Source organism: Trachypithecus francoisi, unplaced genomic scaffold (genome assembly GCF_009764315.1).
Source record: "Trachypithecus francoisi isolate TF-2019V2 unplaced genomic scaffold, Tfra_2.0 Lachesis_group13, whole genome shotgun sequence".
Lineage (NCBI taxonomy): Eukaryota > Metazoa > Chordata > Mammalia > Primates > Cercopithecidae > Trachypithecus > Trachypithecus francoisi.
This window is the reverse complement of record NW_022681458.1, coordinates 50,714,953-50,732,184: the sequence shown is the minus strand read 5'-3', so window position 1 is coordinate 50,732,184 and position 17,232 is coordinate 50,714,953. Positions and strand designations below refer to the sequence as shown.

Sequence of the window (17,232 nt, the reverse complement as noted above, 5' to 3'; positions counted from 1 at the left end):
CTCCTATCTATTTTCTTTCCAGATTTAATTTCTACTTAGTACTAAAATCTGCTCTTGTTTTTGGGGGTGGGATGATTTAGGTCATGTTGAAGTTGTTAAATTTTTGCTGGAAGCCTGCAAAGTAAACCCTTTCCCCAAGGACAGGTGAGCACTTATGTTACCTTCTAAATATGTCAGTATTTTATTATGCAGGACTGTAATATTCAAGTGATTATAATATTTAAACCTACAAATACATTCTTGAACCTGCTATGATATCTTAAAAAGGCAATAAACCTTGTATTTACTACATAGGTAATTCTGTCTCCCATATCCTGTTTCTTATCTAAGAATGGTGTCTTATTTAGAAATTTTCAGGTTAGTTTGACTATCAGTCAATACACTGTATGAACAAAACAATTTGTTTGTTTGTTTTTTTTTTGCATTTGAGAAGAGAGAATTGGAATTTTATCCTCATGGAGTTAAAAAAAATTTTTTTTTTTAATTATACTTAAAGTTCTGGGATACATGCGCAGAACGTGCAGGTTTGTTACATAGGTATACACGTGCCATGGTGGTTTGCTGCATCCATCAACCCTTCATCTACATTAGGTATTTCTCCTAATGCTATCCCTCCCTTAGCCCCGACCCCCCAACAGGCCCCAGTGTGTGATGTTCCCCTCCCTGTGTCCATGTGTTCTCACTGTTCAATTCCCACTTATGAGGGAGAACATGCAGTGTTTGGTTTTCTGTTCTTGTGTTAGTTTGCTGAGAATGATGGTTTCCAGCTTCATCCATGCCCCTGCAAAGGACATGAACTTATCCTTTTTTATGACTGCATAGTATTCCATGAAGTATATGTGCCACATTTTCTTTATCCAGTATATCATCAGTGGTCATTTGGGTTAGTTCCAAGTCTTTGCTATTGTGAACAATAAACATATGTGTGCATGTGTCTTTATAGTAGAATGATTTATAATCCTTTGGGTATATACCCAGTAATGGGATTGCTGGGTGAAATGGTATTTCTGGTTTTAGATCCTTGAGGAATCACCACACTGTCTTCCACAATGGTTGAACTAATTTACACTCCCACCAACAGTTTAAAAGCATTCCTATCTCTCCACATCCTCTCCAGCATCTGTTGTTTCCTGACTTTTTAATGATCACCATTCTAACTGGCATGACATGGTATCTCATTGTGGTTTTGATTTGCATTTCTCTAATGACCAGTGATGATGAGATTTTTTTCACATGTTTGTTGGCTGCCTAAATGTCTTCTTTTGAGAAGTGTCTGTTCATATCCTTCACCCACTTTTTGATGGGGTTGTTTTTTTCTTGTAAATTTGCTTAACTTCCTTGTAGATTCTGGATATTAGCCCTTTATCAGATAGATCACAAAAATTTTCTCCCATTCTGTAGGTTGCCTGTTCACCCTGATGATAGTTTCTTTTGCTCTGCAGAAGCTCTTTAGTTTAATTAGATCTCATTTGTCAATTTTGGCTTTTGTTGCCATTGCTTTTGGTGTTTTGGTCATGACGTCTTTGCCCATGCGTATGTCCTGAATGGTATTGCCTAGGTTTTCTTCTAGGGTTTTTATGGTTTTAGGTCTTATGTTTAAGTCTTTCAGGCCGGGCGCGGTGGCTCAAGCCTGTAATCCCAGCACTTTGGGAGGCCGAGACGGGCGGATCACGAGGTCAGGAGATCGAGATCATCCCGGCTAACACGGTGAAACCCCGTCTCTACTAAAAAATACAAAAATCTAGCCGGGCGAGGTGGCGGGCGCCTGTAGTCCCAGCTACTCGGGAGGCTGAGGCAGGAGAATGGCGTAAGCCCGGGAGGCGGAGCTTGCAGTGAGCTGAGATCCGGCCACAGCACTCCAGCCTGGGCGACAGAGCGAGACTCTGTCTCAAAAAAAAAAAAAAAAAAGTCTTTCATCCATCTTGAGTTAATTTTTGTATAAGGTGTAAGGAAGGGGTCCAGGTTCAGTTTTCTGCATATGGCTAGCCAGTTTTCCCAACACCTTTCCCAATTGCTTGTTTTTGTCAGGTTTGTCAAAGATCAGATGGTTGTAGATGTGTGCCGTTATTTCTGAGGCCTCATTTCTTTTCCACTGGTCTATATATCTATTTTGGTATCCGCACCATACTGTTTTGGTTACTGTAGCCTTGTAATACAGTTTGAAGTCTGGTAGTGTGATGCCTTCAGCTTTCTTCTTTTTGCTTAAGATCGTCTTGGCTATGTGGGCTCTCTTTTGGTTCCATATGAAATTTAAAGTATTTTTTTCTAATTCTGTGAAGAAAGTCCATGGTAGCTTGATGGGGATAGCATAGAATCTATAAATTACTTTGGGTGTGTGGCCATTTTCACTATATTGATTCTTCCTATCCATGAGGATGGAATGTTTTTTCCATTTGTTTGTGTCCTCTCTTTATTTCCTTCAGCAGTGGTTTGTAGTTCTCCTTGAAGAGGTCCTTCACATCCCTTGTAAGTTGGATTCCTAGGTATTTTATTCTCTTTGTAGCAGTTGTGAATAGGAGTTCACTCATGATTTGGCTCTCTGTTTGTCTATTATTGGTGTATAGGAATGCTTGTGATTTTTGCACATTGATTTTGTATCTTGAGACTTTGCTGAAGTTGTGTATCAACTTAAGGAGATTTGGGGCTGAGACAATGGAGTTTTCTAAATATACAATCATGTCATCTGCAAACAGAGACAATTTGACTTCCTCTCTTTTTTGAATACCTTTCTTTCTTTTTTCTTTTTTTCTTTTTTTTTTCTTTTTTTTTTTTTTTGAGACAGAGTCTCGCTCTATCAGCTAGGCTGGAGTACAGTGGCAAAATCTCAGCTCACTGCAACCTCCATCTCCCAGGCTCAAGCAATTCTCCTGCCTCAGCCTCCTGAGTAGCTGGGATTACAGGTGGGTGTCCACCATGGCCAGCTAATTTTTGTATTTTTAGTAGAGACGGGGTTTCACCATGTTGGCCAGGCTGATCTTGAACTCCTGACCTCAGGCAATCTGCCCGCCTTGGCCTCCCAAAGTGCTGGGATTACAGGCGTGAGCCACTGCACCCGGCCCCTTTATTTCTTTCTCTTGCCTGATTGCCCTGGCCAGAACTTCTAATACTGTGTTGAATAGGAGTGGTCACAGAGGGCATCCTTGTCTTGTGCCGGTTTTCAAAGGGAATGCTTCCAGTCTGTTGCCCATTCAGTATGATATTGGCTGTGGGTTTGTCATAAATAGCTCTTACTATTTTCAGATACGTTCCATCAATACCTAGTTTATTGAGAGTTTTTAGCATGAAGGCGTGTTGAATTTTGTCGAAGGCGTTTTCTGCATCTATTGAGATAATCGTGGTTTTTCTCATTGGTTCTGTTTATGTGATGGATTACGTTTATTGATTTGCATATGTTGAACCAGCCTTGCATCCCAGGGAGGAAGCCAACTTGATTGTGGTTAGATAAGCTTTTCGATGTGCTGCTGGATTCAGTTTACCAGTATTTTATTGAGGATTTTTGCATCAATGTTCATCAGGGATATTGACCTGAAATTTTCTTTTTTTTGTTGTGTCTTTGCCAGGTTTTGGTATCAAGATGATGCTGGCCTCATAAAAGGAGTTAGGGAGGATTCCTTCTTTTTCTATTTTTTGGAATAGATTCAGAAGGAATGGTAGTAGCTTCTCTTTGTACTTCTGGTAGAATTCGGCTGTGAATCCGTCTGGTCCTGGACTTTTTTCGGTTGGTAGACTATTAATTACTGCCTCCATTTTAGAAATTGTTATTGGTCTATTCAGGGATTTGACTTCTTCCTGGTTTAGACTTGGGAGGGTATATGTGTCCAGGAGTTTATCCATTTCTTCTAGATTTTCTAGTTTATTTGCGTAGAGGTGTTTGTAGTATTCTCTGATGGTAGTTTCTATTTCTGTGGGATCAGTGGTGATATCCCCTTTATCATTTTTTATTGTGTCTATTTGATTCTTCTCTCTTCTTTATTAGTCTTGCTAGCGGTCTGTCTAATTTGTTGATCTTTTTAAAAAAACCAGCTCCTAGATTCATTGATTTTTTTAAAGGGTTTTTCGTGTCTCTATCTCCTTCAGTTCTGCTCTTAGTTATTTCTTGTCTTCTGCTAGCTTTTGAATTTGTTTGCTCTTGTTTCTCTAGCTCTTTTAATTGTGATGTTAGGGTGTCAATTTTACATCTTTCCTGCTTACTCTTGTGGGCATTTAGTGCTATAAATTACCCTCTAAAACACTGCTTTAGCTGTATCCCAGAGATTTTGGTACGTTGTCTTTGTCTCATTGGTATCAAAGAACTTACTTATTTCTGCCTTCATTTCGTTATTTACCCAGTAGTCATTTAGGAGCAGGTTATTCAGTTTTCATGTAGTTGTGTGGTTTTGAGTGAGTTTCTTAATCCTGAGTTCTAATTTGCTTGCACTGTGGTCTGAAAGGCTGTTATGATTTTTGTTCTTTTGCATTTGCTGAGGAGCGTTTTACTTCCAATTATGTGGTCAATTTTAGAATAAGTACGATGTGGTGCTGAGAAGAATGTATATTTTATTGATTTGGGGTGGACAGTTCTGTAGATGTCTATTAGGTCCGCTTGGTCCAGAGCTGAGTTCAAGTCCTGAATATCCTTGTTAATTTTCTGTCTCGTTGATCTAATATTGACAGTGGGGTGTTAAAGTCTCCCACTATTAGTGTGTGGGAGTCTGAGTCTCTTTGTAGGTCTCTAAGAACTTGCTTTATGAACCTGGTTGCTCCTGTATTGGATATATATATATTTAGGATAGTTAGCTCTTCTTGTTGCATTGATCCCTTTACCATTATGTAATGGCCTTCTTTGTCTCTCTTGATCTTTGTTGGTTTAAAGTCTGTTTTATCAGAGACTAGGATTGCAACCCTGCTTTTTTTTTGCTTTCCATTTGCTTGGTAAATATTTCTCCATCCCTTTATTTTGAACCTATGTGTGTCTTTGCACATGAGATGGGTCTCCTGAATATGGCAGACCAATGGATCTTGACTCTATCCAATTTGCCATTCTGTGTCTTTTAATTGGGACATTTAGCCCATTTATATTTAAGGCTAATATTGTTATGTGTGAATTTGATCCTGTCATTATGATGATGCTAGCTGGTTATTTTGCCCTTTAGTTGATGCAGTTTCTTCATAGTGTTGATGGTCTTTACAATTTTGTATGTTTTTGCAGTTGTTGGTACCCCTCATGGAGTTTTTAACAACACGGGGTAGATAAGATAAACCTTTAGAGAAGCATAAATTTTAAGATGATAATTAACACTGAATGTTCTCTCTTAAGATTTGCAAAGAAGCCAGTGATTGGTGAGGACAGTGATTCGACATATATACAGCCAGATTTTGTTTTTAATAATAATGTGAATTTTATCAGCATACAAACTTGCTCACAATATTGAGACATACAAAATGGGAAGGCTTCTAAACAAGCTAAAATGTGTAAGAAAACTTGTTAACTCTAAAATGAATATATTGGAGTTTGTTGAAATTTCTGCATTTGGTTGGAATCAGTTTTAGAAGGCTTCATGGAAGTTAAATTTTAATCAGTGCTTTGGGGAAGAGACGAGATTGAAGGCACGGAATGAAAAGAAGGGCATTCTATCTGTCATGGGAAAAATATGCCTAGAATACCTTCTGTTCCTCTTCTTTCTCTCCTGGTTGACATAGCAAACTGCTATTCATCCTGCAGCAAATGCTGTCAACGAAGTGGTCAGAGAAGGGATAAGAACACAGCTTACACATATACATGTACAGTAAACTCTAGATTCATATCCTTGGAAATTATGTACTGGAGTGGATGAGTCAGCAAGTAACGAGAATAAAAGTTTAGAATGGGATAAAAAACATACTTGATGGTGGTTTGATATGTATTAGGAGTTTGGATTCATTTGAGAACTGGGAGCTGTATTAAGTTTGGAGCAAATTGATTACACTTTAGCTATTTTGCCTTTCTGTTTATTAAGCTTTAACTTTTTTTTTTTTTTGAGCCTGGGTCTTGCCTTGCCACTCAGGCTGAAGTGCAAGTGGCATGATAATAGTTCGCTGCAGCCTTAACTTCCTAGGCTCAAGTGATCCTCCCACCTCAACCTCCTGAGTAGCAGCAATCACAGGCACATGCCACCATGCCTGGCAAATTTTTTTTTTTTTTTGTAGAGGCAGTCTTACTATGTTGCCCAGGCTGGTCTCCAACTCCTGGGCTCAAGCAGCCCTCCCACCTCAGCCTCCCAAAGTGTTGGGATTACAGGTGTGAGCCATTGAGCCTGGCCAGCTATCTTTTTTAAAATTAGGGCTTGGGTTTTGTTGGTTCAGCTCTTAGCTTGCAAGAAATGCAGAAAACTTATGTCAGTGTCTGACAAATGTTAGCAATTTTGTAAGTGTGCTAACACTTTGGTTATCTAACTTTATTCCTATAGTTGTAAAAAAGCACCATGATTAAAATGACCTTTATTGGCAGTATTCTAAAACCTCATGTTAGGGTGACATTCTTCCCTTTCCCCAAATTTTAATACCCATCACAGCTTTCTAGAGCAAGAAATTGAAGAGCATTTTCCTCCTGTGTTTATAATCCCAACTAAAACACTATGTAATACATGTTAGAAATATTACTGTGCTCTGTATATGTAAGTATTAATTTTTTTTGCCCTAAATTGGCCTCCAGGAATATTAAAGTAGATGTGCCCATCTGATAAGAAAAAGTGAGCTAAGGAAGTAACTTGATAACTAGGCATTCAGCAAATCTTTTTCTCTATTTCATAGAATCAGTGTCACCTTAAATTGTAACATAGGTTTGAGCAAAATTTGGGTATTCTTGAGATACAGTCTTGCTCTGTCACCCAGGCTGGAGGGCAGTGGCGTGATCTTGTTCACTGCAACCTCTGCCTCCCAGGTTCAAGCAATTCTCCTGCCTTAGCCACCTGAGTAGCTGGAATTACAGGCGTGTGCTACCACGCCTAGCTAATTTTTGTATTTTTAATAGAGAGGGGTTTCGCCATGTTGGCCATTCTGGTCTTGAACTCCTGGCCTCAAGTGATGCGCCCACCTCGGCCTCCCAAAGTGATAGGATTGCACGCATGAGCCACTGTGCGTGGCTGAAATAAGTGTATTCTTTAACGTTTATATTTTTCATTAATTCACAGAAGAGTTGTAAAAAAGGTAACACGCAGTTGACATTCCATTTTTCCAGAAAGACAGATAATTACATACTATAGAGGATGACTCAAAAGTGTTTCAAGCCACTGACTTCCTAAACTAATGAAGGCCTATTCAAAGTCACTTCATTCAGCTGTTTTTTTTTTTTTTTTTTGAAAAATACAAAGATACATGTAAAGTTTTACTTACCCGATTTTAAAAACAGGCTACCAAAATTTACTCAAATATATTAAAAAATGAGACTGTTATAAAAACCTTTTGTTTCCATATTGTGACTCCACTAAGCGGGTAAAAAGTTCAGGACAGAGATGGAAAGGAAAGAAGGAAACAGGAAGAAGTGAAACTAGGAAGGTGGTGACAGTGGCACATGGATGAAGAGAGATTAGCAGCCATGGAGAATTTTGTAACGTAAGTAGAGAGAGAGAGAGGGTAGGAAGATGGGCTTCACAGTTTGTATCATACCCTGTCATTGAATAGGGCTGTGACTTCTGTAGTTCTGTCTCCTCTTGCAAAAGACTTACCACTTCTGGCAACTCTTCATTTTTTCGTATCCTCGAATTTTCATCCACATCACTCTAAACAGCACAGCCCCAGAAGCATGGAAAGGGGGAGTTATTAGTATGGAAAGGAGAGTTGTTCTTCTGCTGGTGTAGTGGTCCGATTGAGTCCATGGGTTCCTAACCTTACCAGAGGTGATAAAAATGTCAGTTCCTCTGGGGCCAATCTTGCTCCTCCAATGTGTTTTTGGCCCTAATGAGGTCATGGTTATTTCTAGACTTCTGAGACTTACTGTGGCTTTGAATTGACACAAACACAAATTTTCTGTCAAAGGCTAGAGTGATGGATGTTATATACCTGAATTTTCTTTGAACATTTTATTTTAAAAGAGATACTTTGGGCTTTTCATGAAGCTAAAATTCTGGAACCCTAGAGCAGTCTATTATATCTGTCAAAACAAGGACTTTCCTTAAAAAGCTCCCTCCATAAGCACTTGGATGTGTAAACAAGATCCTTTCACAGATCTTTTTCTCTTCCTCTCCATATCCCAACTTGTTTTGGAGACTACTTTTTGAATTATACATCCCTTTCTGCATTTCTATTATTAATTTTTATTTGTAAAATTGCTAAAATGGCTAAATTTGGCCATTTAACCTGCATTTAAAATCTGGGAATGTGGGGTGATCATCTTTGTACAGAAATTACCTAATGACCCTGTCCATGCTGTGCTACGTGTTTAGGTGGAATAACACTCCCATGGATGAAGCACTGCACTTTGGACACCATGATGTATTTAAAATTCTCCAAGAATACCAAGTCCAGTACACACCTCAAGGAGATTCTGACAATGGGAAGGAAAATCAAACCGTCCATAAGAATCTTGATGGATTGTTGTAATGGTCTCAAATCCCAAGATTTAAATCACTTACCTATTTAATTGTGGAAAATGATTATGAAGACCGTGTGTATTTCTATCTGGTAGTGATGTATATTTTACATTTGTCATTTCAGTGTTACTGGAGTTTTCTTCATTGTGCGCACAGGACAAATCTGATCTCTTTGGGAAAAAATAGAAATAAAACAGTCTCCCTCCATAATGTGAGCAATATTACCTCGTGCATTGTATAATTTGATGTAAAAGAAATAGTTACCAATGCTAGCTTAATTGTGTGGTCTTCCATGATTTATTTGTGTTTTGTGAATTTTCAATTTATGGTGATGATCTGCTGATATGCATTTATAAATTAAGCTCTGTTGTACAGTCTGTCCAAATGGGTCAAGGTTGCCTTTAGAAGCAAATAGTGTGATTTTCAAGACTTCAAATACAAATTTAGTTTGAGTGTTTGAACAACTATATGCACTTATGGTTGTGTGTTTAAAGTGTCTCTCTCTCACCCTAGCTTCACGATGTGACTCTTAAAAAAACTATAATCGTTAACAACTGTTAGTAAGATAGACCAATTCTGATTAGACTTTATCAGGGAATCTGTTTAAGATATGTTTGGTGACCAAAACATATGTGTGAATGTAGTTACAATACTTTTGAAAAATTTTCCTTTTTCTATATCCCCTTAGTCCAGCCTCTCTTCTCAGACATTTAGCTCTCTGCCTCTTTCCTTCAGCTGAGAAACTGAGTGCTGGCATACTATGCAGTTTTTATGTTTTCCATAGTAAGTCAGAAAATGCCTCCTATTTCTGGCATCAGAACTTTGCCATTTGTCTATAGAAGATGAACCAGAGACAAAATTACTAAGTATAAATTAGTCAAGTTTATCAGTCTAAAAAACGAAGGGATGTGCAACCACAGCTCTTTAAGATTTTTTTTTAGCTTCTAGGGTAAAGATAAATTCAGAAATGCTCTAAGCTACCAAAGTTATTCTGAAAGTATGGGAACTGCTACAACTAACATTTGTTTCCAAGCCTGTCATTAAGAGTCTGCACCAAGAGATTTGTCCTCCTTGGGGGACCATTGGATCATTCCAGATTTCTTGTGATTTTCTATTGTGTAATTCTTGGTGGGCTCTGTAGTTTAATAATAAGAAAAAGGCCATTTCATTTTAAATTGTGACCTATAATTTTCTTTGTCTTGGGTTGGTAATTCAGAATTCATTTGGAAAATGGGTAAAAGGGGCTTCAAAAAACTGATAGAACAGGATTTCCTAGGAATTACACATACATTTTATCCTGTCATACCTCGAGATAAAGTGGCATGTTAGTGAGGATTTCTGATATTAAGCACACACACACATGCACACAAATGGACTTCTCTGAAGCTGTGTTTAGTGAAATGAGCTCAAGTACATGAATGTTAGTTGTTGCCACATACAGCAATTTCCTTTTCCTTTTTTTTTTTCCTATGCGCACACACTGCTGCTTCTAAGCTTTACCATGCCTGATGGCACCTTCCTCCAGCAGCCTCCAGGTGCGTTCATTTTCACTTCCAGTCTAAGCCAGTGGCTCCAGCCACTGCCCTCCCATTACCTAGATGGCACCTCCTTTGGTGAAACCACGGCCAATGTTCCTTAGCTGCACCAGGCCCAAAGCTGTTCCCATGCTTGAGCTTCCGTGGGGAGGATGGTGAGTGAGCAGCTTCCTATCCCATGGATCTGTCAAGCCATGGCGACAGGTAGCATTTGCAAGATGCTGCACAGGCGCAGCGTTATCCCCAGAGGTATTACAGGGTAGACATGTTTTAATTGAAATCAATTGAGATAACTTTGCTCAAACAGCAGCGTGCTTTGTGTGACTAAAATGAAACATTAAGACAGTTCAATTGTGTGACTTGAAGATGATTACCAATGATTTTGAGGCTTTTCTATAATAAAAAGAGGTTCTAACCCTTATTTGGGAACAAAGAGAGTTTTCATCTCTTTTCAGATCAAAACCATTCTGTAAAATCTTTGTTTAATTAAATGTGCCCTTATTTACCCCGACGTTATTTATGACTATGTGCCGATTCTTGCTCGGGCTGTTTGCTGTTGGCTGGTAATAATATATTTGATTTAAATGCTGTTGACTGTGCTATTAACTGCTGCCGTCAGTAAACTCCAAAGATCTTTTTGTTTTGGCTTTAGTATCATATGTGCTTTTTCTGTATCATGAGAGCTCTATATGGTCATGTTATAGCTTTATATACATTGTTGTTTTTGCTGGTCTCATCTTTGGTAATAAGCTATACCCCACTGCTGCCCGACACTGCCCTTTAGCTGCAGAGCTGGATTAGCTATGGACCATTTGATGCTGTTGTCTGTCTGGCAGGGGCTGAATGACCTGATGTCAGATTTAGATTCTTCCTGGGGATTACACAGCTATGAATGTATTTGCTTCTAAAACCTCCCAAAGTGAATCTAATCTTAAAACTACAAGTTGTAAGTATTCTGAAATTGGGAAACATTTATTTTAAATGCAATCAGGTAGTGTTGCTTTTTACAGCATAATAAATATATGTATCAAAAAAAAAAACAAAACTGTGTGAAAAAATGAATTTTCTTAAAACATTTAAGGGCCAGGCACTCCACTGAGCATACAGACCATGTCTGGTTGGGTTCCAATCCATTTCTAATGCCTGCTATAAAGCTAGGTACTACGCAAGGTGTCAGATGGGGTTACCACAATGACTAGGACAAGAATCCTGTGTGTAGTTCATCTTTGAAGGTGAGGGATGTGCAGGCATGTCTCTAGTCCCCGAAATGCAAACACTATCCTTTTACAGTTAGGAAGTGCTCAGTAAATACTTGTTGAATGGAACCATTAAACATACCCTTGAATGAGAGGTCATTTTCACAAAGCCTTAAAATTTATTTAGAGAGTTGAACCTAGTACTGCCACACTAGAATCTGAGTGTGACCAGCCAGTAAACCTCAGCTCCTAATTTATTCTGTGTGAGAATAGCATTCGCTTCCAATGCCAGAAATCCCTGGTCTTCAGAGCACTCCTTCCTTTCAGGCCAGGGGTTAGTGTATAGTTTTCCAACCATACAGAAAGTACATGAATGCCATGACTGTTAAATTTTCATTTATCAAAGTTATCTGTCACAAAGTAAGTTACTTTGCTAGAAGAGTCACTGCATTACCGGCATTTTAGAACTGCGATGAGCCAGGTACTATGCAAGGTGACAAGTGGGGTTACCACAATGATTAGAAGAGACATCAGAAATTCTCTAATCTAACTCATTCTTTTATAGATGAAGCTGAGACCCAAGAGTGGGCTGTGATACAGAACTCTTAGTCCTGCGCTGTTGTTCTATGTCCCACAACACTGATTATGCCCAGGTATGGATAGAATATGCATATTAGCTTATTCATATGCACTATCTCCTGTTAGCTAAGGCCTCTCCTCTGTGGAGTTTTAGGAAGAGGCATAAATGCTACAACAGAAAGTCCTGCAACATAGAGTCAACTTCAGCTATACATATATACATCCATGGATAGGAGCAGGACATCAGTGCAGGCACAACAAATGTGTGAATAATCCTAAATAGTGAATAGTTATTTTTATTCTTGATACAAGATCATTTTATTTTTGTAGGACTTTTTTAGGAGTTGGGGTAACCTTCCTAATTTTACTTGCTAATCTTCATAGTAAAATGAGTAAATTCATAAATCATACACCAGATGGCCGAGGGAAGCAGCCCATGAATGTGTTAGGTGGCACTTATAAAAAGGCTTTTTGGGAAAGGATAATCTTATAGTTATGAAAGGAAATTATGTGATTCACTAGATTATATGTGTTTGGCGATGGAAAATATTAGAAAATTAAGGCAGTTTTTTAAAAAGGAGGCATGAGATACAGCAAAACAACTGGACGGAAGGTATTAAAGGCAGAGACTAGGGGCATTTATTTCTCTTCTGGAGAATGAACCAGACTCCAGGCCTGTGTGTGCCCCGACTGTACCCCTTGCTTCCTTTCCAAATAGCCAGTAAAAAGGCTGCTATGAAGTGTGTCTGACAAGCAGTCCCAATGGTAAAAGAATATCAAGACTGTTTCAATTATGTACAAGAAATGTGGAAAGGCTACAGACACTGACAGGTATTAAGGTGTTATAATAGCTTTACAAAATATTACAGGAGAATTCAGAGTTTGATAATAGGTATTTGACAGCTTTCTACCTCTTAGAAAGCTTTATGTTCTCTGTAGACTCAAGATAACGTTAATAAATAAGTTTTAGACTGCTTAAGCCCGGCTCTGTTGTTTTTTCCTTTCTACAATAAATCAAGCAAGGTATTTAATTTCTTAGTGAGTACAGCAAACACAAAACCCAAAGTGAGTTCACGAAAACTTGGAAGCCGAGGATTATCATTTAAGAGAGAGATAAGCTCATCTCAAAAAGCTCTAAAAACAATATTGTTTCTCTTCAGCTTTCCTAAAACTGGTTTAAATGTCATTTCTTTGAAATTGTATTATTTAAATATAACATTTACATTACTTGTAGCTTCTGGCTGTTTGTATCATAAAACCTTGTTTTAATAAGGTGATTGCACTAGAATGTACGATCCGGTGTCTCAGAACATCTTCAGTGCCATAAAAGCAGGGATCTTTGCTTTTGTTTACCAATGTTTCCCAAACATCTAGTATAATGCCTGACTCATGGCAGGTGCTCTATATAAATTTGATACATTAATTAATGAATGAATCGTAACTAACCAAAGGAAGCCACTCACATAAATGGTCCTTACTTTGTTAATGTCCCAATTCAAAAGGTAAGTAAAATAATTTTCAAAACACTTTCTAGCTTTTTCCTGTCCTTTCCTGGGTTAGTCAGTGACAGGATTGCTCTGTTTAGAAAGATTTGCCTTCATATTCCACTTCAGCTTTCAGGCAATAAATAGATTTCACTCATTTCATGCCATCTCAGAAAACTCTCTTTCCTTTAAAATTAGACATTTGTCCTCAGTAGCACACATAAGCTCTATGCTTATAAAACACTTTTCAAACTTACAAACACCACACGAGAAATATTCAAACACACAAATATCCCTTAAGTTAGGATCTACTCAATGATTTCTTTTTTTTTTTTTTTGAGACAGAGTCTCGCTCTGTCGCCCGGGCTGGAGTGCAGTGGCCGGTTCTCAGCTCACTGCAAGCTCCGCCTCCCGGGTTTATGCCATTCTCCTGCCTCAGCCTCCGAGTAGCTGGGACTACAGGCGCCCGCCACCTCGCCCGGCTAGTTTTTTTGTATTTTTTAGTAGAGACGGGGTTTCACCGTGTTAGCCAGGATGGTCTCGATCTCCTGACCTCGTGATCCGCCCGTCTCGGCCTCCCGAAGTGCTGGGATTACAGGCTTGAGCCACCGCGACCGGCATGATTTCTTACAATGGTTAATTAGGTAAGAATACAAACTTACACTAGTTAGCCAGGGCATATTTACTTTACTCCTTGGAGAGAGACCACTCTCAGTGTTCACTATAAATAACCTTTGTATTTCCTTGTATTTCCTTTGTAAATAACGACAGATATGGAGATGAGAATAATCATTCTGGTTATGATGCCAGCATTATCAGGGAATAACACTATTCCATGATAATAGCTAAATACAATTTGCCAGACTATGTCTAACTTGGTGATTATGCCTCTTCTTACCCTTTTTTTTTCCCAGTACACAGTGTAGTTTACTTTGAGAAGCCCTGGCTTTCTAGCTTTTGACATCTTTGGGAAAAAATGGCAGCTTTTTGTGTGGGTACAATAACTTCTCAGTAATAACTCATCTAATCATGGGGGTGTAAATTTTAGATGACTGCTTTGGAGACAAGACAAAGTCCCATTTCTCATGTATTTTAAAATTAAAAACTGCTAATTTGGGGGTATTAGCAATACCCAGATTCATTTTAAAATAAGTGCTGAATCATTTGTATATTTGGAGACAGCTGTGGTTGCAAAGAACCAAAGTACTTTTGTTTGTTTGTTTGCTTTTTATGGCACCTATTACAGCTCTTTCCAATAATATTACTCTTCTGACCTCTTCCATTGACATATCTTTTTTTTTTTTTTTTTTTTTGAGACGGAGTCTCGCTCTGTCGCCCAAACTGGAGTGCAGTGGCCAGATCTCAGCTCACTGCAAGCTCTACCTTTCGTGTTCATGCCATTCTCCTGCCTCAGCCTCCCAAGTAGCTGGGACTATAGGCGCCCGCCACCTCGCCTGGCTAGCTTTTTTTTGTATTTTTTTAGTAGAGACGGGGTTTCACCGGGTTAGCCAGGATGGTCTCGATCTCCTGACCTTGTGATCCGCCCGTCTCGGCCTCCCAAAGTGCTGGGATTACAGGCTTGAGCCACCGCGCCCGGCCCATTGACATATCTTAATCTGCCATAGCAATTCTGAGTATGCGTAGGGCAGGTAAGGACAACATTTAGGAAAAGAGTGTTATTAATCTTATTTTAAAATAAGGATTGAGGTACATGAGAAAAGCATCAAACTAATTCATAATGTCAGTAATTTTAAGAATATTCATATTAAATACTATTAATAAGAGATTAACAGAATTTTAGAATTTTAATACTTCTTAAAAGTAAAGTCTCTTGGCTAGTGCAGTAAAATGAAACCATGCCAAATTCCCAAAGGGCAAAAAGAAGTGACAGCTAAACCTCAGCAATTAGAAACAATACTGTTTTAATGTTGTCTTCTTTGTTTTTTAGTCATTTCAATTGTAAAAGGCAACTGAAAGTTAGGTTCTCACCATCTATATAAAAACTGAGAGAGGAGGTCTCAGATTGTGTGCAGTGCCACAGAAAGCACTGTGTGCATATTATATTTAATGCAATACAGATACTTTAGCTTTAATTTTAAAACAAAACTCAAGAAAACTTTATCTCCACCAAAGAAAAATACAGCATTTGCACGATAATATAGTTGTGGTAGCAACAGTGGAAAAACAAGGTACAGCCACATAGACAGCAGTATGTGAAAGGGAAGAACCTTGTCAAACCCATCTCTTAATCTACTTTTTGTGTCAGTGATTAGGAAGGAAAAAGGTAAAAAATACAGTATACTTCACAAAACATCATCCATTCAAAAAAGTGTCTGGAAAAAGCACAGGAAAGATAATGGAACCATTCACAAATGTAATTGTCAGAAAAACACATATATCAGCGAAATACATGCAGTTCTCAATGCAGTTACATAGGAAATGAGTTTTGAAATGATCTTATTCTCATAATATCTCTGGTTAATGATTCAAGTCGTCAGTTACTACTTTTTCTACTCCTTTCCCAATTTTGTGGCTAATAGACTAAACACCACCCTAATTACAAAAAAGACAAAGTAGCCCATTTAAGAAACATGAATTCAATTTCTGAGTTTATCTACATCTATGATTAATTTCAACTTTTGAATGAGTGGTTGTGAATAGCCTAACTCCCTTGGTAGAACTGTAAAAATAATTGTATGTGACCAAGATGAAAGCAGAATGTATTCAGCTTTGGATATCAAACACAACTTGTGAATTTGGAATGTACATCCTTCAATTGATACTAGCCAGTGTCATTAAGCCATAACAACAGTAAAGCTAATATTCTCTCAAGAGACAGAATTTGTCTTTGTCTTTAAATAGCCAATGTGAAAGATGTAATAAAATACACAACATTTTCCCCCTACCAGATGCGTGATGGCTACCTTTGAAAGAGAACTGATATAATTGTATATAAACTTGGCTTTGAACTATTTCACAGATAAACCAATGGAAAACTGCCAGTCACACTTAAAGCAAAGAGAACACGTAAGAATTCTCCCACAGAAATTTACCGTTCCTGCGTCAAGCAGTTCCCTAAAAAACCATTGATTTATCCAACAACCTATAACAGTTGGGCACTGACTTTATGCATAACATTTGCTAGATGTTGCTCAGCTTCTCTTCCCAAAGGACCCTCATTCTTGTCCTGATACTTTGGGTGTATCTGGATGTTTTTCACTTGTGAAACCCACTCTTCAGAGTATGCCTTTCAATTTTACCTTCAGTAAGATGCATGATGCCCTTCAGAGTAACTGATGTTTCTGAGTTAGAGAAAAATTCACTTGCTATCAACAGGTTGCAGCGAATTTGCGAGCCTTTCTTTCATTTCCCTAGAAACACAGGATGTGAAGGAACAGAGTAGCAGGAGGGAATCACAGATGAGAAGGAAAACTGTCGCCAGAGAAGATGAAAAAAATTCATGTTCTATACTGCGTTCATCTGTAAAAAGACAAAATGTGGTTAAGTTTATTACACTGATCTTGTGAAATGCAGATTCATACATTAAACGTTGCTTGTCTATTCTAGAATGAAGTAGTAGGAAGATACTTGCAATGGCAAATAAATACCATGGAATGAGAGGGCCTTCAGCATGCACTATCTATGATTCTGGGCTAATCAAGACCTTTTATATCACCTAAGCTGCTGGATTATTACTGTTGCCCACTGGCTTAATTTTGTGAATCCATCCAGACTGCATAAAGCTTTTTGCTGTTATGCAAGTCTGGGGACAGAGCAACGTGTCAAATCTGCTCATGTGAAACAAGGGTGTGGAAATGCTGAGCCATATGCCAGAGGGAGTGAGGAAGGAGAGGGAAATGATACATTTCCTCTAAAGGTCACTCAGTGGGTA

The 17,232-nt window shown here is 38.4% G+C and overlaps 2 protein-coding genes across 4 annotated transcripts in view; one reads left to right on the top strand and one right to left on the bottom strand.

Moving 5' to 3' along the window:
* The window catches only part of GLS (glutaminase), a 91,032-nt gene extending 79,911 nt beyond the window's left edge, over positions 1 to 11,121 (top strand). Inside the window, exons 17-18 of one of the 2 annotated variants that reach the window (XM_033230818.1) lie at positions 81 to 144; positions 8,400 to 11,121. In XM_033230818.1, the coding sequence (XP_033086709.1) occupies positions 81 to 144; positions 8,400 to 8,556 (221 nt within the window). In that variant the 3' untranslated portion in view covers positions 8,557 to 11,121. The remainder of the gene's footprint in view (positions 1 to 80; positions 145 to 8,399) is intronic. The other variant, XM_033230822.1, reaches the window with a different exon arrangement.
* A 4,122-nt stretch (positions 11,122 to 15,243) lies between these two features.
* STAT1 (signal transducer and activator of transcription 1) overlaps positions 15,244 to 17,232 on the bottom strand; it is a 45,394-nt gene continuing 43,405 nt past the window's right edge. Inside the window, exon 24 of one of the 2 annotated variants that reach the window (XM_033230817.1) lies at positions 15,244 to 16,820. In XM_033230817.1, coding sequence (XP_033086708.1) covers positions 16,806 to 16,820 — 15 coding nt within the window. In that variant the 3' untranslated portion in view covers positions 15,244 to 16,805. The remainder of the gene's footprint in view (positions 16,821 to 17,232) is intronic. The other variant, XM_033230816.1, reaches the window with a different exon arrangement.